Source organism: Coregonus clupeaformis, chromosome 9, assembly GCF_020615455.1.
Source record: "Coregonus clupeaformis isolate EN_2021a chromosome 9, ASM2061545v1, whole genome shotgun sequence".
Taxonomy (NCBI): domain Eukaryota; kingdom Metazoa; phylum Chordata; class Actinopteri; order Salmoniformes; family Salmonidae; genus Coregonus; species Coregonus clupeaformis.
In genome coordinates this window covers 19,962,100-19,983,911 of record NC_059200.1, presented here as the reverse complement: position 1 = coordinate 19,983,911, position 21,812 = coordinate 19,962,100, and the positions used below count along the sequence as shown (strand labels likewise).

The window sequence follows — 21,812 nt, the reverse complement described above, 5'->3', positions numbered from 1 at the left end:
TCCACCAAATCCAATTTTGATAAACTCCCATATCTACTGGGTGAAATACCACAGTGTGCCATCACAGCAGCAACATTTGTGACCTGTTGCCACAAGGAAAGGGCAACCAGTGAAGAACAAACACCATTGTAAAAACTACCCATATTTACGTTTATTTATTTTCCCTTTTGTACTTTAACTATTTGCACATTGTTACAACACTGTAAATAGACATAATATGACATTTGAAATGTCTTTATTCTTTTGGAATTTTTGTGAGTGTAATGTTTACTTGTTTATCTATTTAACTTGCTTTGGTAATGTAAACATATGTTTCCCATGCCAATAAATCCCTTTGAATTGAATTGAGAGAGAGAGAGAGAGAGAGAGAGAGAGAGAGAGAGAGAGAGAGAGAGAGAGAGAGAGAGAGAGAGAGAGAGAGAGAGAGAGAGAGAGAGAGAGAGAGAGAGAGAGAGCTGCACGCCAAGGGCAGTGACCTCATTGAGCTCCAACATATCACACACTTGACAGAGTCCTCCTCTCAAAGCCAGAGGGGCTGTTCAGAGGGACGAGTGATGGTAGTTACACAGGGTACTGACTGAATACAGGATGTTGAATGATTTAAACGGTTGAATGAGTTTAGATTGTTGAAAAACTATTATTACACTTAAATGGGCTTCTCGTCCAGTTACTAAAGGGATGATGCACTATGAAATGAACAGCATATAGGAAGTGGGGGTACTATTTGTAGTGAATGTGTTCTAAATCAACTGACCTGATGAGATACAAGTAAATGGATAACAAATAAATCAGACCACATTACCTTGGCTTGAGTTGACTTATACTTGGGTAATACTAAATTCCGTTAAAGACAATCTAGTACAGTGCTCGAATTCATCATCAGGTGTACATTGTATGAATCTTTATGAAGCAAAGCAATGATGACTGATTGGGTATGAAGAGCCATACTTACCTTTCCCATTGGTTTGGTCTCGGTGTTGAAAAGTCAAACAGGTTCAAGTCAAATTGCCCTCTGGTCCTCCAGGACACAGACCCATTCTTATGGCGTTCACTGGGTGTCTGCAGCGGGTCAGAGTCCTACCTTCTTTTCCTCCACTCTGTGACTCCTCTGTGGGTCTGTCCTGACCTGAAGCCCTGACTTTACGCCCTCAGACATTTCATGGATTAGCATTAGTATGAGCAATTTATATTAAATGGGAGCACATGTGTCTCTTTTTCCAATTCCAGGCCCGAAAGTGGTTAGGTTTAAACAGGGCCATAACGTGGTATTATTTGGGAGGTGCTCACAGGTAGCAGGTAGATCAGGACACACGAACGAGAGTGGTCCAACTATCCGCCAGATGGCGCTATTATTTCTGACGTCGTTTGTCATCTGACGTTCAACTGTAATCTGCCCAGCTGGTGATACACTACACAGCATTCAGACCAGGGGTAACCTAACGTAGCAGGTGTAAAAGAAACGCCTGAAACTAGATCCCTTACATACTGGTCTTGACGAGAGGTTGTCTTCTGCAGGGGGAGGTTCTCTTCTGCACTGTTCAAACAATCCAGTAAATATGGAGGAGGAGTTCAGATTAAGTTTCGCCTTGTTAATAATGTCCCAAATTCTCTATGTGGCTGTCTATGGATTTTGTCTTTCTGGGCCGAGCGTCAGTTAAACTGCAGTACCAAAGCAAAACTGTAGGAACGGACGAAACCGTGATTCTAGACCAGAACCCTGGCCCCTTGGACTCGGCAGAGGCTACCTTGTTAACGTCCAAAAGCGGAAGTCGTGTCACAGGCTCTCTTTCCATTTCTCCTGAAAACCGGAACATCCGGATGTTGGGGACTCGGCAGAGGCTAAACCAAGGGGCCTGAGTTCTGGTCTAGAAGCACGGTTTCGCCTGCTCCTACAGTTTTGCTTCGGTACTGCAGTTTAACTGACACCCGGCCCAGAAAGACAATTTCCATAGACAGCCTCACCGAGAAGTCAGATTTGAAAATTCCTAATAAGACACTTTAATCATCACCTTTGTGCACAAAACATCCACTGAATTATACAAATAATTGTCGCTTAGGCCGACTTTTTTTCCATCACTCCCAGCCGAAGATATTCATATTTTATATTCATCCAATGTCTGCCATGTTTTTGGATGACGTGATGACGTCGTCACTGCTCGTGCTGCTCCCTGTGCACACTGAGTGCTAGTGCACGTGTGACGTTGGTCATATAAACCGGATGCAACCTGGATATAGACGGTCCATGAATCACCGTATGCGAATGCTAGAAGATTACCTTGAAAACAATGGTCAGACATCTTGGACGCAGTCTCCAGTTCTTATTATACCTCAGTGGGCTAGGCCAGGGGTAAACAACAGACTGCTGCAGCCTGATTGGCTGAATGCTGTAGACAACATCAGGAAGCCACTAGCATGGGCGTAGAAAATGGTAGTATGCATGTTTTCCCCGTTTTTTTTAGGCCAGCGGCCCATTATATCAGAGGAAACCTACGCAATTCTGCAGCCTAAATTAAGGATGTTTTATGTACCGAACCGGTTGCAGTGGGACCCTAGTGTATCACAGGCTGGGCAGATTACAGTTGGATCTCAGGTAGCGCCATCAGGTGGACAGTTGGGCTGGAAGGAGAGTAGCATAGCCTAAAATACCAGTGTGTTGTGAACAACATTAGCGAGAGCAACAATAGTGGAATGGGGCGGTTTGCCTTTGAAATAAAGTCCCCCATTGAAACTGATGCAAATGGATAAAAATAATGGAATTATGGCATAATTGGACTAGATAATGCTAAATAAGGTTGGAATGTTGTTATATAAATTCAACAAATGACATTTATTGGTTAATTTCACACACAAAAAAGTACAAATCTGTTGAAATCGCACAGTGGATGTACTAGATATCAGAATTACATTGGGGCATACTTACTGTTATTGCACAGCCTGTCTTGTTCACCCTTGAAACGGGGTATCAGCCTACTCAATGACTCCCACAGAACACAACACTGTAGAGTTTAACAAATATTAGCATCATAGCTCTTATTTCGGAACTTTGACTGTGGACAATCACCTCCCCAGTTAGTCTATTGTGTGTAATGAACATTCATATTTGCACTTTACATACTGACATATGGATTGTGCACCAATGAAATGGGGTATCAACCTACTTGGTGACACCCACAGTAGGATGACCACATGTCGCGGGTTGTGCGGCACAGTCCCGCATTATGCCCCATTATCCCACTTCCCCAACACCCAAACAATCATGTCCCGCATTTTATCAACAAATTGAAACACCACAAATGTAAAAAATGTGTCCCATATTTCAGTCAGACATTCCAACCTGTCTTGCATTCATGTTGCGCTTATGAACATATATATATATATATAGCCTATCATAAGGATGTGGTACTGGTGATGTTAAACACTTCTCCAATTATTGTTTAGATCTAATATTATGCACAGCGCAAGACAAGAAGTAGGCCAATGTCATAGGCCTATAGTCAACCAATCACATTTCTGAAATCCTTTCGGGCTAAATTCCACTTTAATTTGGAGAGGACAATTAGGCCTCACTACTTACAAAAAGCGTGCTTCTGATGAAGAGCAACACAAGTAAGTAAATAGCCGAATTAGACTGAAAGATATAAGATAATTTCATCAAACTTGTCAGGCTCTTCAGTCTCAATGCTCATTAGTTGCTCATTCAACATATTTGCCGCTACTTCACTCAATACCGTTTTAAAAGTCTCCCTTCCTAACTGTTTTACATTCCCTGAGACCAACCAGAGTGTTTCCTCGGCCACATATTCCCAGATTGTCATAAAACAGGCACACTTGTGGCCTCTCGTTTCTGCATCACCAAAGTTTGCACAAGGAAAAATAATAGACTAGGTGTGGCTGGGGCGCTTAAATTAGATCCTTCAGTGCAGCAGACTGCAGGGGTGTAGTGCTGCCAGAGCACACCACTTCTCACAGTGGTGCTCGTTTAGTAAAGTTAGATCAAAGCTGAATCAATGTCTTGGAAGATCACATAATTATTCATTAGTATTCTACATACGAAAAACAAATATAATAGCTTACTATAACATTACTGTTACACCAAAAACAGCACCTAATTTCTTAAGAGATGTTTGGATGGTTCGCTATAGTCCAACAACAACAAAATCGCAGGAGGCCAAAACTCAACAGTGCTCGAATGTAGGCGGCAGGATGTGCTTGATTGAAACAAAATACAGGAAGGCTATATACTGTAGTTCGTTAACACCATCTGCTCTAATTTGCAAATGAAACAGTCATTCAATTACAAGAAGATCTGAATGCATATTCCGTATTGTTGTGTTCTGTGGGTGTCATTGTGTAGGCTTTTCATGGATGCACAATCCATAGGTTAGGCTGTACAGTGCGTACAAGCAATGCAATTCTGAATTCAAATGCATCCACAGTGCATTTTCAACAGATTTGTACTTTTTTTGGGGTCAAATTAACTAATAATTGTCTTTTGTTGAATTTATATACAAACATTCCAACCTTGTTTATCATTATCAAGTGAAATTGTGGCATGTTTTCACAAATTTTAACCGTTTGCATGTTTCAATGGGTGACTTATTTTGAAGTCGAATCGCCGATTCCACTATTGTTGCTCACGCAAATGTTGTTAACAACACACTCCTGCCTAAAAGCTAGTGAGTAATCGTACTATTTAACTAGGATTTGAGAGAAAATAAAACCCGAGTGCGTTAATTTAGCTTAAAATCAAAGTCACGAAGAAACAAAAAAGTATTCCCTCGACCGGGAATGATCATGAATGCGCCGATGATGGTGCACTCAAAACAAGTTTTATTTTATTTTTTTATTTTTATCTGTGATGCACTGCTACCAATGAATAAATGTATGAATGAATGGGTGAATTAAAATGAATACTCAATTTCCCATGTTTCTTGCACTGTCGCACTCGTGTCACCAATTGGCGCATGCCTACTCGTCTTTTTGTGCAAAGTCAGGTTTGTTTATGCACTGAAAAGCCAAAAGCGTAATGGCGGCGGACGGGCTGTGATGAGCTAGCGAAAATAGGAACGAATCCACCTACACCCTCGGAAAGAGTACGTGGTGAAACAAGTGAAGAAACCTAAGCTAAATTGCTCATCGCGAAAATGCAGATCACTTTGAAAACCCTCCAGCAGCAGACATTTAAAATCGACATAGACGAAGAGGAGACGGTGAGTTGAAACCACCATGCATTTGTTGAAGGGGGTTGGATGGCTTCGGCTAAGTTACCGTTGGCTAGCAAGAGAGCTAGCTAGCACACATTCTTAGCTAGTTTGACATGGCTAGCTAGATAACTACTGTAGGTAGCGAAGCAACTTAAACATGTTAAAGTCTCCATTCAAGTAGTGTATTAGTAATCCTCTTAACATAAAGTAGTAACACCCATCATATACACTTATTGGGATTTTATGATGTCCAAAGAATCTGAAACTTGAGGAAATTGTAACTAACGTTCGCTAATTTAGGCTAGCTTTAGCTAGTAGCTACCTAATTAGCTCAACTTTATCAATCTCAACTAGCTAGCTAATTAGCTAACGTTATGTCTTATTAAATAACCTTTCTCATGGATAGTTGCAATTTACGTTTACTATAGATATTTATTTAAAACTGCAACTTTTGGGTTTGTGTTATCGCTAGTTAACTAAGTAACAGTTAGCCATCTATTCTAGTTAGCTAATTTGCTAACGTTAGCCACACTTAGCTCGCTAGTTAGCTAAACAGCTGCTGCCTCACTATTTATGAAGCAGTTGGATAGTTTGTTAGTTATCTGGCTAATTAATAATTCAGATCATTGATCCATATAGCTATCTAACGACAGCTCTATAGATTTGACACCATGTATTTCTCACAATGGACTTCGATCCCTTCATGCATTGCCTGTCTACATCTCTTTTTCTTTACAGGTAAAAACCTTAAAGGAAAGAATTGAGAATGAGAAGGGAAACGATGGTTTTCCGGTTGCATGGCAGAAGTTGATATATGCAGGTACAGTTTCAGTCTTTTATTCCCCTACTCTACATTTTGTCTGGCAGTATGATAAGGACTTTGATTTAAAAAAAAAGAATGCATAAAAAAATCGTTGTGCTGTCATAATATAATTGCATGTCTGTTGGCTTGCCTTGTGGCACACTGATAAGAGAGCTGCGTAAGTATGTCAGTACACAGGTTGTCATCTCAATGTTTTCATGTATACTGAACAAGGAAACATGTAAAGTGTTGGTCCCATGTTTCATGAGCTGAAATAAAAGATCCCAGACATTTTCCATATGCACAAAAAGCTTATTTACATTTTACATTTACATTTTAGTCATTTAGCAGATGCTCTTATCCAGAGCGACTTAGTTAGTGAATACATGTTTTTTTTTATACTGGCCCCCCGTGGGAATCGAACCCACAACCCTGGCGTTGCAAACGCCATGCTCTATCAACTGAGCTACATCCCTGCCGGCCATTCCCTCCCCTACCCTGGACGACGCTGGGCCAATTGTGCGCCGCCCATGAGTCTCCCGGTCGCGGCCGGCTGCGACAGAGCCTGGATTTGAACCAGGATCTCTAGTGGCACAGTTAGCACTAATGCGCCACTCAGGAGTATATTTCTCTCCATTTCTGCACACATTTGTTTACATCCCTGTTAGTGAGCATTTCTCCTTTGCCAGGATAATCTATCCACCTGACGGGTGGAATATCAAGAAGCTGATTAAACAGCATGATCATTACACAGGTGCACCTTGTGCTGGGGACAATAAAAGGCCACTCTAAAATGTGCAGTTTTGTCACACAACACAATGCCACAGATGTCTGAAGTTTTGAGGGAGCGTGCAATTGGCACGCTCACTGCAGGAATGTCCATCAAAGCTGTTGCCAGATAATTTAATGTTAATTTCTCTACCATAAGCCGCCTCCAACGTCGTTTTAGAGAATTAGGCAGTACGTCCAACCAGCCTCACAACCGCAGACCACATGTAACCACACCAGCCCAGGACCTCCACATCCGGCTTCTTCACCTGCGGGATTGTCTGAGACCAGCCACACAGACAGTTGATGAAACTGAGGAGTATTTCTGTCTGTAATAAAGCCCTTTTGTGGGGGAAAAACTCATTCTGATTGGCTGGGCCTGGCTCCCCAGTGGGTGGGCCTATGCCCTACTAGGCATCCCCATGGCTGAGCTCCTACCCAGTCATGTGAAATCCATAGATTAGGGCCTAATGAATTTATTTCAATTGACTGATTTCCTTACATGAACTGTAACTTAGTAAAATCTTTGAAATTGTCGGATGTTGCTTTTATATTTTTGTTTAGTATAATTATGTTATGGGAATGGAGCAATGCAGTGTTCAATCTGTGTATGTGGCATTTTAAAGCTGCAATGTGACTTTTTGGGGGACCAGACCAAATTCACATAGAAATGCAAGTTATAGATCTGTCATTCTTATTGAAAGAAAGTATGTGGTAGATCGGTTCAATGTACACTTTCTATGATTCCCAGTCTTGAGTTTCGTTTTTGCTTCTTTTACTTTCGGTTTTGTACACCAGCAGAAAATACAATATGTTTGGTTATGGAAAATATATTTCACAGCGGTTTAGATGGTACAATGATTATCTACACTTGTTTTGTGACAAACTGAATTTAGGCGAACTATTAGAATTTTAGCAACCAGGAAATGGAGGAGAGATGTTGGCATAGTGCATCTTTAATGTTTCTTCTCCACTATGACTTAAATTATAGGTGTCGGGATATCAGTGTTCTCCCCAGGGATAGGCTTCTGGGAATTTCATTGTCTTAGAATGTCAAGGTTATTGAAGCATTTTTGGCTGATAAATGACTATCTTCATGTTTGTTCCTTGCAGGGAAAATCCTAAATGATGACACTGCTATTAAGGATTATAAGATTGATGAGAAGAACTTTGTGGTTGTCATGGTGGCAAAGGTAAGGTATTAGAGATGTTGCGATCTGTCCACAAAAATGATATGGCCTTCATTGCAGTGGAGAACTGTTTTTTCATTGTGAAACAATTTTCATACACACTTAAGACCGTAACACGCACACACCTGACCGTAACACACATACTGTGGCAACCACTGATAATGGCAGATGGACTTAATTAACTTTCCATGTCGTTGGACTTGACTGTGGGTATGTAGTATATTTCCTAGGCCTGTCACACAGTGTTAATTTAATCAACAAAAATTGTGCCAAATATTCATCAAACACCAATTTTTCAGTGGCAATTGATGAGATTATAACTGACTAAATAGACCCAGAAAAATTTTTACGTAGATTTTTTTTATTTTCAGTTGAATAAAACGAGACTAAATTATCTCTGTGACTAAAATCTGACTAAGTGGACTGGACAATAGTTTTTGGAGAGATTGAGAGCTTTTCAGTGACGAGCACAATTAATATTAGCAGCACAGATGCTCTGTTCAACATTGGGAAGGACACGCCACACCCGGCACACACAGCCTAGCCTACATCAGTTATTGTCATAGATTTTTCAAGCAGATTTAAGTCAAAACTGTAACTCGGCCACTCAGGAACTTTTATTGTCTTTTTTGGTAAGCAACTCCAGTGTAGATTTGGCCTTGTGTTTTAGGTTATTGTCCTGCTGAAAGGTGAATTCATCTCCTAGGGTCTGGTGGAAAGCAGACTGAACCAGGTTTTCCTCTAGGATTTTGCCATTCAGTTTCTTTTTTTGTCCTGAAAAAACTCCCCAGTCCTTAACGATTACAAGCATACTCATAACATGATGCAGCCACCACTGTGCTTAAAAATATGGAGTGGTACTCAATAATGTGTTGTATTGCATTTTCCCCAAACATAACACTTTGTATTCAGGACAAAAAGTTAATTGCCACGCCACATTTTTTGCAATATTACTTTAGTGCCTTGTTGCAAACAGGATGCATGTTTAGAAAATGTTTATACTGTACAGGCTTCCTCCGTTTCCCTCTGTCAATTAGGTTAGTATTGTGGAGTAACTACAATGTTTTCTCCTATCACAGCCATTAAACTCTGTAACTGTTTTAAAGTCACCATTGGCCTCATGTTGAAATTCCTCAGCAGTTTCCTTCCTCTCCGGCAACTGAGTTAGGAAGGACGCCTGTATCTTTGTAGTGACTGCGTGTATTGATACACCATCCAAAGTGGAACTAATAACTTCACCATGCTCAAAGGGATATTCAATGTCTGTTTTTTTTTTTATTCTTACCCCTTCTTTGTGAGTCATTGGAAAATCTCCCTGGTCTTTGTGGTTGAATTTGTGTTTGAAATTCACTGCTCGACTGAGGGACCCTACAATTATATGTATGTGTGGGGTACAGAGATGAGGTAGACACTTATTGCACACAGTGAGTCCATGCAACTTATTATGTGACTTGACAAGCACATTTTTACTCCTGAACTTTAGGGTTGCCATAACAAAGGAGTTGAAAAGTTATTAACTCAAGACATTTCAGCTTTTCATTTTTTATTAATTTGTAAAAATTTCGACAAACATAATTCCACTTTGATGTGATGGGATGTAGGCCAGTGACAAATCCAAATTGAACTAATTTTAAATTGTCTTTAACACAACAAAATGTGGAAAAAGTCAAGGAGTGTGAATTCTTTCTGAAGGCACTGTATGTTTTTCCTTCCCTTGAGTATAGAAAAGTATTTTTATTTGTAGTCTCGCTCAACCATCGCGCTTTCCTCACTGCATTTCATAGCCAGGTTCTTTAGCCAACGTACTAGTCAAATCTCCCTATTTTCTTCAGATTGTAGCCATTACTGTTCAAAACGTATGACCCATAATACCGGCGCTACTTCTTTTTCTTTCCATTTTGCCGCATTTTACATTCATAAAGCATATTGCGGGCCGTTCTAAAACAAGGCTATTTGCGACCTGGATTGTTAACCATTTGTTTAGGCTACGCCTTGTTCAGTCATGTTACCTCATTAGCTAGCTATAGCTAACAACCTGGGGCGCGTTCAGCAGGATCCAACGTTTTGAAACTTTCAGATAGAAAGATGCTATGTAGAACAAACATGCCTCTCTGACATGTTGAATAAGGAATAACGTCGGCTCTATTTTTGCAACTGAACGTGGCTTCGGTAAATATGAAAAAATATAGATGGCTCCATTATCTTTTCTACTTACTTTATATCTGGTTTTAGTTGTTTAAATTTACACTTAAAGCGTTTTACCATCCAGAAAAGTATTTTGTAAAACACTTTATAAATATATATTTTTTGGAGTGGCAGCCACGAGTTTAGCAACGGTGGCCCACCGCTACTAAATGAATATAGTTGAAACACTGATTTATGTTTACTATAGGTTAATGATGCAATACAAATGGATGGTCATTTAGTTCACTAAAATGGCCCATTTGTTTTTGTCATTTTGACAATAACTAGACTAAATCCTCAGTCACATTTGTCATTTTAATTAAGACTTAATTTACATAAATAGCCATGTGTCTTGGTAGTATTTTAATGATATTTTACTCTAAATGACTGACTAAATCTTTTTAAAAAAATAAGTGCCAAAATGAACTGTCACACACACACCTCAATATCACACTGACCTAATGCAGATTGCATCCCACTGTGCGGAGTGGATTGGAATCAGTTGTTACAGCCCCCCTCCCCATGCACACAGGTGCAGCAACAGTTCATGAAATGATTGAATATCCTACCACACTGAGCTACAATATGTCCCTTCTGCACAGTTTGACTGTCTAAAGTGATCATTGGCAGCAGGGAGTTTTCTTCTAAAGATTGAATAGTAAAGGAACTATTGCTACCTCACAAAGTGAAAGTGACCTAAAATGAATCGCAGTAATTCCCAATGTGTCCATGTCTGTAGCCTAAAGCAGATCACAGGCTACTTACATGACAAAAGCCATATTGGTTAAATCATTGTTACTGTATCACCTATAGGGCATAAGCGTTCTTAAGATGCTTTCGAAAGCAACAAACACCGAGCGCTGTGGGGATTCCCTTTTTTTCTCTATATAGCCTAAAGCAGCCCCAGCAGCTTCCCAGCCTTCCGATTCTGCCTCCACCACCTCCTCCTCCTCCAGCACTACAGCCCCCACTGTACCCACTGCTGCCTCGTCAGGCTCAGAGAACCCACCAGAGGGGTCCAAACCAGCCGAGGAGAGGCCCTGCAACACTTCAGCCCCAGCATCAACCCCCACCAGGTAGGTCTGGTTTGGCAGTCACTGCTGTGTCCCAAAGGACACCCTGTTACTTATACAGTGCACTACTTTTTAGTTTATTTAGTGCACTACATGGGAAGTAGGGTGCCATTTGGGATGCAAACAGTGTTATGTTGGCCTGAAGGACCAGCTGGCAGCCATTAATAGGAAGCTGTGGTTACCAGGCCCATTTCAACGGTAGCCTCATGCAAAATGTTTGAAACTGAGAATTTGTGTTCTCACTGGAAAAGGGGACATGAAGGCACAGACACACCGCTAGAGAGTACTTAGCACCTCTGTTCAGAGTGCCAGCCGTCATTTGCAAACCGATCCTACATGTAGAATCATGCGAAAATGTCTGCAGTCGCCCACCGGGTGGGTGGTCCCTAAAACACACCGTACCGAACGAATAGCAGATTGACATTCGGTGCTGTGTGCGCCCTTCCTAAGACAAGGGACCAGAAGAATAGTTGACATGTTGCTAGTGTCTGAGCTTATAGAAGGATGAATGCATCTCTTTATGGTTGTATTTTAGTACAGGACATACCATGTGATGTACTACAGAACAGTACTCATCAGCGTCACGCTCCTTCTCTTTCAGTTCCTCTGGTCTATTGACAAATGTGAACATGTTCGAGGAGGCAACTTCTGCTCTGGGTAAATGGTCTTCCTGTTATAAGTTAACATAATTGAGTGTATAGATTATAGGTGATGGCTGATCCTTTATCTCCTCTGTAGTAGTTAGGTATATAGCCATGTGTCTTGGTAGTCTTCCCTGTATAAATGTAGATTGAGGTGTGGCTATGCCTTTCACTTCTCTATCTGTTTTTATTAGGCTATGTTTATGATGTCATCTGAAGCTTTCAGAATCTCTGATCAAAATGCCGTCTGATTGGTTGTTTGTTCTTCCTGCTCCTCAGTGACAGGCCAATCATATGAGAACATGGTGACAGAGATGATGCTGATGGGCTATGAGAGGGAGCAGGTAGTGGCAGCGCTCAGAGCCAGCTTCAACAACCCAGACAGAGCTGTGGAGTACCTGCTTACAGTAAGAATACACACACACACACAGCTTTAACAACACAGATAGCTGTGGAGTACCTACTTACAGTAAGAATACACACACACAGCTTTAACAACACAGATAGCTGTGGAGTACCTGCTTACAGTAAGAATACACACACAGCTTTAACAACACAGATAGCTGTGGAGTACCTGCTTACAGTAAGAATACACACACCACTTTAACAACACAGACAGAGCTGTGGAGTACCTGCTTACAGTAATAGTACACACACAGCTTTAACAACACAGATAGCTGTGGAGTACCTGCTTACAGTAAGAATACACACACACACCCAGCTTTAACAACACAGATAGCTGTGGAGTACCTGCTTACAGTAAGAATACACACACACAGCTTTAACAACACAGATAGCTGTGGAGTACCTGCTTACAGTAAGAATACACACACACAGCTTTAACAACACAGATAGCTGTGGAGTACCTGCTTACAGTAAGTTTCACACCATCCACTTCTCTAGCCTGACACGCCTTTTTATTCCGTATGAATGGTCATGTGAAAGAAATGCTATAACCACCCCCCAACCACATCTAGCTAAGTGGATGGGTCACTATTGTCTAGACATGTTCATTAAATACAATAGATGGCCGTAATCACCCCGAGACACACCTGGCTAACTTGGTCGGTCATGTAATCATCTGGCAAAGTGGAGTCTTGTTTAGACATGTAGGTAGCTAGCTAAACAATGAACCCAATGGTGCTTTCAAGAAAACTGGGAACTTTGAAAAATACGAGGTCAAATCATGACGCCAGTGATCTTCAGGTCGGAAAGTCGGGGCTCTAGAAAGAGGCCTGATTTCCAAGTTGGATGACCGTTCTAAACTATTTTTCCCAGTCGCTTGTTTTTTTTCTTCAGAATTCCCAGTTGTCTTGAACGCACTGAAGTCAGAAGTCAGAGATTTCCGAGTTCCCAGTTGTTTTGAACGCGGCAATCCCAACCCATACAACCAGCAACACAAACTGATTGTCATAGCCAGCCACCATGCATGTATCTGCAGGTAGCTAAAGCTAACCAACTAGGTTCAACGATAGCTAGCTAGCTAACATTAAGCTATAACTAGCAATGCAAATGGATTTCTGAGATACAAATATTATTCCTACACACGTCTTGTTAGTGAGCGAGCCAGCCAGCCAGCTAACGTTAGCTAGCTAACGTTAGGTAGCTAACAGTATGATTTAACTTGCAATGAAACTACTTTCAGACAAAATTTGAAACGTATAATATCTGAAAATGTAGCTATCTAGACTCTTACCTGTATACATGGATAAACGTTTCTTCCTCTGTCACGGATGCCATGGTTGCCCTTAGTTTGAAGATGTAATCCGGAGACAGGTGTTTTATACCACAGCCTTCTGTGTTCTCTTTTCGACTCCCTCCGCATATTTGCAATCAAACGCCAGAATTTTCTCAATCTCCTTAGCTATCATACTCTGCTTCCACCGGGCATTCCACTGATTTCAAAACTCGGTCAACTTCTTCTGTGACAACAACACTGTTGATTGCCATTTCTTCCCCATCACTGTCATCAGAAACAACACTTTTGCAGCTCTTCATGATATCTTTCAAAAAAGCCGCGGTGGAAAGGATTATCTACACATACTGAGCAGCTCATGTTATAGACCGAAGCACGGCAGACCAATCTGAACTCATCTCTCGGCATGTTCAGCCCATCCATTATCTCAGCCAATCATGGCTAGTGGGAAGGTTCCTGTCTTTTTCCGTGGCTAAACCAACTAGGCTCGTAATTTAACAATTTTATTCGTATTTACAGATGGCATGCAAGTTTATTATGGAACATGAAAGTTCACGTTCCAGAAGGCATTTCTGCCAAAAAACGCATTTTGATAAAAAATGAATGTTTACGTTCAAATACCTCTCCTGTGAAGTAGTGACGTGCGACATACGCCTAGCTTCCTGAAACGTGTTCCAATGATATTGATTGGTTATGCCATAGTAAAACTAACAAAATACCCCCTGTTTTTTAAGTACTTCAGGTTTCTATTTTATGACGGTTTTCATCCACATGTTCCTTAGAGCTGGAATGAAGCAAGCTAGATTCCTCCACATAGTCTGACAGCTCTTACGTTGTATCGCTAATTCGGGAGTGAACGTTGTCCTGTTGGTTGTTCTTCTTCAGGGGATCCCAGCTGGGGAGGAGGGAGATGCGGGTGCTGACTCAGTGGTGCCCCCTGTGGGTGGAGGAACTCCAGCTCTCAACACAGGCAGTATGACCACCCCCGCCAGCGTTGCAACAGGAGGTGAGTGTGTGCGCATGCCTGCCTCTGCACTCCATGCGTGCACATGTGTAACAACACTTCTGTGTGCTGTGGACACACAGAAAGCTTTTGATGCATTTCTATTCTCTCTGAATAATAAGAAAATTGTAACCTATTGACTGACAGTTCTCAGCATCAGACAGTTAGATTTTGATATGCCCTCCATGTTGCACTGTATCGATTGTTCCATGCCATTAGCGGTTTGTCATACTGGAGTTTAAAACACTGGTGTGCTGCTGTGAACTCTGTGGAAATGGAACACAGAACTCTGTGGCTCTGTGGAAATGGAACACAGAACTCTGTGGAAATGGAACACAGAACTCTGTGGAAATATACTGATCAAAAATATAAACGCAACAGGTGTTGGTTTAATGAGCCGAAATAAAATATGCCATAAATATTCCACACACAAGTCTGTTTCTCTCAAATGTTGTGCACAAATGTGTGTTTATCCCTGTTAGTAGAGCATTTCTCTTTTGCCAATATAATCTATCCACCTGACAGGTGAGGCATATCAAGAAGCTGATTAAACAGCATGATCATTACACAGGTGCACCTTGTGCTGGGGACAAAAGGCCACTCTAAAAGGTGCAGTTTTGTCACACAACACAATCCCACAGATGTCTCAAGTTTTTAGGCAGCGTGCAATTGTCATACTGACTGCAGGTGTGTCCACCACAGCTCTTGCCAGAGAATTGAATGTTAATTTCTCTACCATACGCCGCCTCCAACGTCGTTTTAGAGAATTTGACAGTACGTCCAACTGGCCTCACAACCGCAGACCACATGTAACCACGCCAGCCCAGGACCTCCACATCCGGCTTCTTCACCTGCGGCATCGTCTGAGACGAGCCACCCGGACAGCTGATGAAACTGCAAAACCAAAGAATTTCTGCACAAACTGTCAAACCTTATCAGTGAAGCTCATTTGCGTACTCGTGTCCCACACCAGGGTCTTGATCTGACAGCAGTTTGGCGTTGTAAAAAGACTTCAGTGGGCAAACGTTCACCTTCCATCGCCACTGGCATGCTGGAGAAGTGTGCTCTTCATGGATTAATCACGGTTTCAACTGAACATGGCAGACAAGGTGTGGCGTCGTGTGGGCGAGCAGTTTGCTAATGTCAACGTTGTGAAGAGTGCCCCTTGGTTGCGGTCGGGTTATGGTAGGGGCAGGCATAAACTACGGACAACAAACACAATTGCATTTTATCGATGGTAATTTGAATGCACAGAGATACTGTGACGACGATCCTGAGGCACGTTGTCGTGCCATTCATCTGGTGCCATCACCTGTTTCAGCATAATGCACGGCCCCATGTCGCAAGGATCTGTACACAATTCCTGGAAGCTGAAAATGTCCCAGTTCTTCCATGGCCTACATACTCGCCAGACATGTTACCTATTGAGCATGTTTGGGATGCTCTGGATTGACGTGTACGACAGTATGTTCCAGTTCCCGCCAATATTCAGCAACTTCGCACAGCCATTGAGGAGGAGTGGGTCAACATTCCACAGGCCACAATCAACAGCCTGATCAACTCTATGCGATGGAGATGTGTCACGCTGCATGAGGCAAATGGTTGTCACACCAGATACTGGTTTTCTGATCCAGTCATGTGAAATCCATAGATTAGGGCCTAATTATATATTTTTTAATTGACTGATTTCCTGTAACTCAGTAAAATCTTTGAAATTGTTGCATGTTGCGTTTACATTTTTGTTCAGTATAGTACGTGGACATGGAATGTGGAACTGTGAAAACTGCCATTGTGACCTCTTCTCCCCTCTGTGTTTCCAGCCAACCCTCTGGGGTTCCTGGTTAACCAGCCTCAGTTCCTCCAGATGAGACGGATCATCCAGCAGAACCCCTCTCTGCTCCCTGCCTTGCTACAGCAGATAGGGAGGGAGAACCCCCAGCTTCTGCAAGTATGGACGACTCACACACACACACTACTCTTACCGGCACCAAGGACACAATGGTGTAGTGGTTACAATGAGCAGTAGATAAAACTAGCTGGAATTCAGCATTCAACTAGTCTGTCTGCCAAATCAATTCCCCTCTGTGTCCTTCATCTCTTCAGGCCTGCATAGTGAAGGGATGAGATCAGAGCCTGAAGGCATCGCAGCAGACCCCGCTTGGGAGACTGTCCGTTTAAAACACTGTTGTGCGTCCCAAATGGCACCCTATTCCCTTTACAGTGCACTACTTTTGACCAGGCCCTATGGGTATCTACTAGCATGCTAGTAATAATAATAATAATAATATGCCATTTAGCAGACGCTTTTATCCAAAGCGACTTACAGTCATGCGTGCATACATTTTTTTGTGTATGGGTGGTCCCGGGGATCGAACCCACTACCATGGCGTTATAAGCGCCGTGCTCTACCAGCTGAGCTACAGAGGACCACAAGTATATACCCATAGACTTCCAGTCATCGCACTAGCGCTAGTTAGCATTGCCTCGTGAAGCTACCTCTCAACTTCCTTCATACTGGACACAGACATAAAAAATGGTATCCACAAGTTCATCTGACTCTGGGGAAGTAGATAAAGGGCCTCATTGCGAAAATCCCGAAGTATCCCTTCAAGAAATGGCTATTTCCCGTTGCAAAAACGTTTTGCTACAGTGTGCCCTAATGAACACCCTGTCTTGTTTCCCTCCCAGCAAATCAGCAGCCATCAAGAGCAGTTCATCCAGATGCTGAATGAGCCAGCCCAGGAGGGGGGAGGAGGTGGAGGAGGTGGTGGTGGTGGTGGAGGAGGAGGAGGAGTGGCGGTCGGTGGGGAGGCTGGAAGTGGCATGAACTACATCCAGGTCACACCCCAGGAGAAGGAGGCTATTGAGAGGGTAAAGAATGAATCTCACAGGTCATGATGTCTGTTGATAAATGGCTACAGTTAAATGAGCTAGTTAGCTAAATCTGGCCCATTTACAGAAATGCCAGTTAATCTGCATTGTCCGTGTCAAACCTGATAACGAAAAGCTAAGTGTTGATATCAGACTGCGTTCTTTTCAACTGAAGATGGATGACTTTATTACACTCCTACATACCTACCTATCGGAGTAAACGTCATGCCAATCCTGTCATTTCTCTATTCAGGAACTTTGTTCATTTAATTTCAATATTGACTTTGTCCGTTTCCTCTTACAGCTAAAAGCCCTAGGATTCCCTGAAGGACTTGTTATACAGGCCTACTTTGCCTGTGAGAAGAATGAGAACTTGGCTGCTAACTTCCTTTTACAACAGAACTTTGATGACGACTAAAAAGGAAGCCATGATAGTCATTTTGATCCTTTTCTCCCCTAAACCTTTTCATTGATTGATCAATTTCTGATAAAAGCATAAAAACATGGGCCTTCACGTTTTCCTGAATTTTACTACAAAAACATGATACATCTTCTTGGTAACACTGGATCATAATTTTTGTGCGAAATAAAAGCTTTCTCTAATCACCTTAATGGTTGAATTGAGTAACATATACTTGGTTCATCAGATATCACCGGTGTACTACCCGTTTCTTCATTATTTTTTATTCAGCCAAAGACTAACATGATTGTTTCTCATAAAGAAATTAATACTGGTTTAAAGGGTTGATCGCAGAATGTTTTTCCCAATGTAGTTATAAAAGAGGAGAGTATGTGATTGGGAAGTCTATGGTATATTCCTATACATAATGGTTCTTGCTTTTTGGTACATTATCAACTGCAGTTTGAAATGACGGTGAAGATTTTTAAACAAGCAACATTGTTACCTTTTAATTTTTTATTGAACTTCCGACATGAACTTCTAGAGAAGTGTATGTGATACAGCATCTAAAATGAGTTTCCAAGGCAGCTGTACAAATATGGGAAGTACTGATGTATTTTCATGCAGCCTGAAAATAGCAATTTAACCTAGTGCGTTGTCATCTGAGGCATGTATATGGCTTCCATTGCTTATAGTAGCCTAGTGTTTACAGTTACTATCAACTTGATTTACTGTAATTTTTTACATAAAAATAAAACGTTTCAACGTGAATAATGCCCAATTTGTTTTGTTGTTGGTGGGGGAAGACGGGGAAAAAGCTCCCATTGACTTAACAGTGAACTCCATCAATAATACTCAGACTAGGAATAGGATATTGCTCTTATTTGAACATGCATTTTGGTCAGGGTCTGTACCACCATACAGTCTTCCACACGACAGAAGTCTTTCACCTAGTATGTTTTTTTTTTATTCCTTCTCTAATTGGTGTGCAGTCATCTGAAAACCCATGATCATTGGTGAAAGTGGCAAATGCCTATTTGAGAGGAAGCCATAGAGTATTGAGACTCAACCATACTCCGATGACTTGTAAACACCCCCCCCCCCAAGCAGACTGTGTGCTACATAGACCAGCAGGGGGCAGTATTGACCAACATACATTTAATTGCTCGCTCCAGACCACTGGAGGTGGGTGTGTGAACCAGAGATCCACATATAATATGTCACTGACACTTGACTGACTTAACTCTTACACTTGGTACATTTTTGGAAAGTTTAGATAAGTCTTCCTTTTGAAAGTGTGGAGTTCGTCATCGTTGTGCAGCTGTGTTGCGTTAATTGCTTATTGACATTTCTAAAACTTTGACAATTAAATATCTAGTGTTTTATTGTCTCAAGGGTTTGATATTTTGTGATTTATGACCCTTAAATGAGACTAGTTCTCTGTTTCCACTCAGAAACAGAATGTAAATGTTATTTCAAGTCAACATTTGTTGTAACTGTCAATGATATCAAAAATTATCCACTATAATGCAAGCTGGCTCTGATTTACTTTAATTCAAAACTATGATATGAAGAATGAAGCTGGGGAGACATTTGATTTTTGACAGAACCGCGACAGGATGATCAATTAAAAACATAAAATGTGAGCATCTAACATAGGAAAAGAAAACTAAGCCATTGACTCACTTGCCAGGTTAAATAAAGGTTAAGTATAATTTGGGTATGTTGAGTAAGTCTTCGTCTTCAAGATCAGTCAGTCAAATGGCAAACAAAATTCAAGTCAAGTATGAGATCGCATTAGGATAGTTACAAAAACATAACACATGACACGCAAGTGTTCTGGGGAAGTTGCCCCATACAGATCTAGAATCGGCTTGCCCTCCACACATTGTAAGTGGGAAAAATGCAAAATTGACCCAGAATCAGTGTCTAAGGATAACGTCATGTCTAGCCCCCTACAGTACCAAGAAAGAATACCCTCAGATCTGAGCAGGTACCAGCAGGTTTCCATGTGATTGTTACCTAAACATCGACTTTCATTCGGTACATCAACCTGCCTGGGTGACTCCTCATCTGTCTGTTTCCCAAAATCATGCCATCTTTCCCATTCATGATAATGTCCAAATATAATGGATTTAGACAGGGCCGTGCACAGGCCTTTTGGTGGAAGGTGCTCAAACAAAAAAAAGGCAACCCAAAAATGTTTTTAATGAAAACTTCGGTCACAGACTCGTTGGGCCGTTATGGCTTTGATTATTTATTTACATAAAAAATGGCCACATCTTAATAGCTAATTTAATGACACATTTAAGGTGAATTTAACGATGACTTTCGGGCAGTGGGTTCAGAACGACAAAATGTATACAAAAAAAAAATGTTTTTTGTTGTTTTTACCCAAAACAAAAGGACACTTTAGAGACTGGAAGGGCAAATGGGGAATGTGCTCTGCACAGGTATAGAGCCCTATCTGTGCACGTGCCTAAACACATTTTGGCAGTACCTTTAAATGAAAATCTTTCCCATATGATAATCCGTGGTGAGGGTAAACTCAAGGAAACCCAGTTTACCCACCTTTTTTATTTTGTGGATAGGGTTTAGGTCTGTTCAGCAAGATAAGTGGGTTTTTTGCATTATGGGTTTACCCACCTAAATTATATACCTACGGTGCTCAGGGTGCTTTGCACTTTACAACTATACTCAGTTTATTAGGTACACCAACCCGTTCACCGAAATGGATTGCTCCTACAGACAGTGAGTCACCTGGCTTCTTATATAAAGCAGGCAGACCGGCATCGAGGCATTTAATTACTGTTCGATTGAACGTGAGAATGGGCAAAACTAGTGACCTAAGCAACTTTGAACGTGGTATGTTCGTCAGTGCCAGGCGTGCCGGATCTAGTATCTCAGAAACGGGTTTTTCAGAGAATGATGAAACAAACAAAAACCATCCAATCAGCAGCAGTCCTGTGGGCGAAAACAGCTCATTGACAGGTTGAAGGAGAATGGCGAGAATCCTGAATGCTAACAGGCAAGCCACAAACAGACAAATAACGGCGCAGTACAACAGTAGTGTGAAGAACAGCATCTATGAATGCACAACTCGTCAATCCTTGTCACAGATGGGCTATTGCAGGAGACGACCACACAGGGTTCAACTCCTATCCGCTAAAAACAAGAAGCGGTTCCAGTGGGCACGCGATCACCAACACTGGACAAATGAGGAGTGGAAAAACATTGGTTCCTGTTGTGTCATGCTGATGGCAGAGTCAGGATTTAGCATAGGCAGCATGATCCCATTGAGCCATCCTGCATGGTGTCAATGGTACAGGCTGGTGGTGTACTGGTGTAGGGAAAGTTTTCCTGGCACATGTTAGGACCCTTGATACCAATTGAGCAATGATTGAATGCCACAGTTTATCTGAGCATTGTTGCTGACCAAACCCAATAGAGAGTCTTTGGGATGAGATGGAACGGGCTGTTGGCAGCATGAATGTACCGCCGTCCAATCTGCAGCAACTGCGTGATACCCGAAGAATTCCGGCTGTTCTGGAGGCAAAGGGGGGTCCGACCCGGTAATAGATGGGTGTACCTAATAAACTGGCCACTGAGTGTACATCCCTGATGATAATGTAAATACAGTACTACACCTTCAAGTCCCACATCAACAGACCATTTGTCCAAATGTCTCCCAACACTGTACCTTTCATCAGATCAAGAGAATGTAACAACCTGTTGACCATAGGAAGCTGCTGCTTGTCTGCCTTTCTCATTGACCATTGCAAATAATCCACAGAATTTATCTTCTGGATGCCACTTAAACTCTAGTTTGCCAAGTCTTGAATAGAGAATGCAACTACTGGAAAATGCCATTACCATTAAAATATGTTTTCCTTCCTGCATCCCTGAGCAGAAAGACGTTTTGGTGTCGAAGAGAGACTACAAAATTGATGGGTTCAAAGCAGCTGTGGAGGGAGGGAGGG

The 21,812-nt window shown here is 41.7% G+C and overlaps 1 protein-coding gene across 1 annotated transcript; it reads left to right on the top strand.

The window, feature by feature from the left end:
- The first annotated feature begins 4,985 nt into the window (after positions 1-4,985).
- Positions 4,986-18,608, top strand: LOC121573435 (UV excision repair protein RAD23 homolog B). The gene is made up of 10 exons (XM_041885436.2): positions 4,986-5,210; positions 5,943-6,024; positions 7,888-7,967; positions 11,040-11,224; positions 11,823-11,878; positions 12,142-12,269; positions 14,444-14,564; positions 16,382-16,509; positions 17,250-17,432; positions 17,737-18,608. Exons 1-10 carry the CDS (start codon positions 5,145-5,147, stop codon positions 17,848-17,850), a joined length of 1,143 nt encoding a protein of 380 aa, XP_041741370.2. The 5' UTR covers positions 4,986-5,144; the 3' UTR covers positions 17,851-18,608.
- Positions 18,609-21,812: the final 3,204 nt, after the last annotated feature.

Bases quoted from the DNA above. Each gene is read 5' to 3' on its own strand.
- LOC121573435 (XM_041885436.2), top strand. From the start codon at position 5,145: ATGCAGATCACTTTGAAAACCCTCCAGCAGCAGACATTTAAAATCGAC. The intron at 6,025-7,887 runs GTACAGTTTCAG...TGTTCCTTGCAG, and splicing joins GCAGAAGTTGATATATGCAG to GGAAAATCCTAAATGATGAC. The intron at 14,565-16,381 runs GTGAGTGTGTGC...CTGTGTTTCCAG, and splicing joins CGCCAGCGTTGCAACAGGAG to CCAACCCTCTGGGGTTCCTG.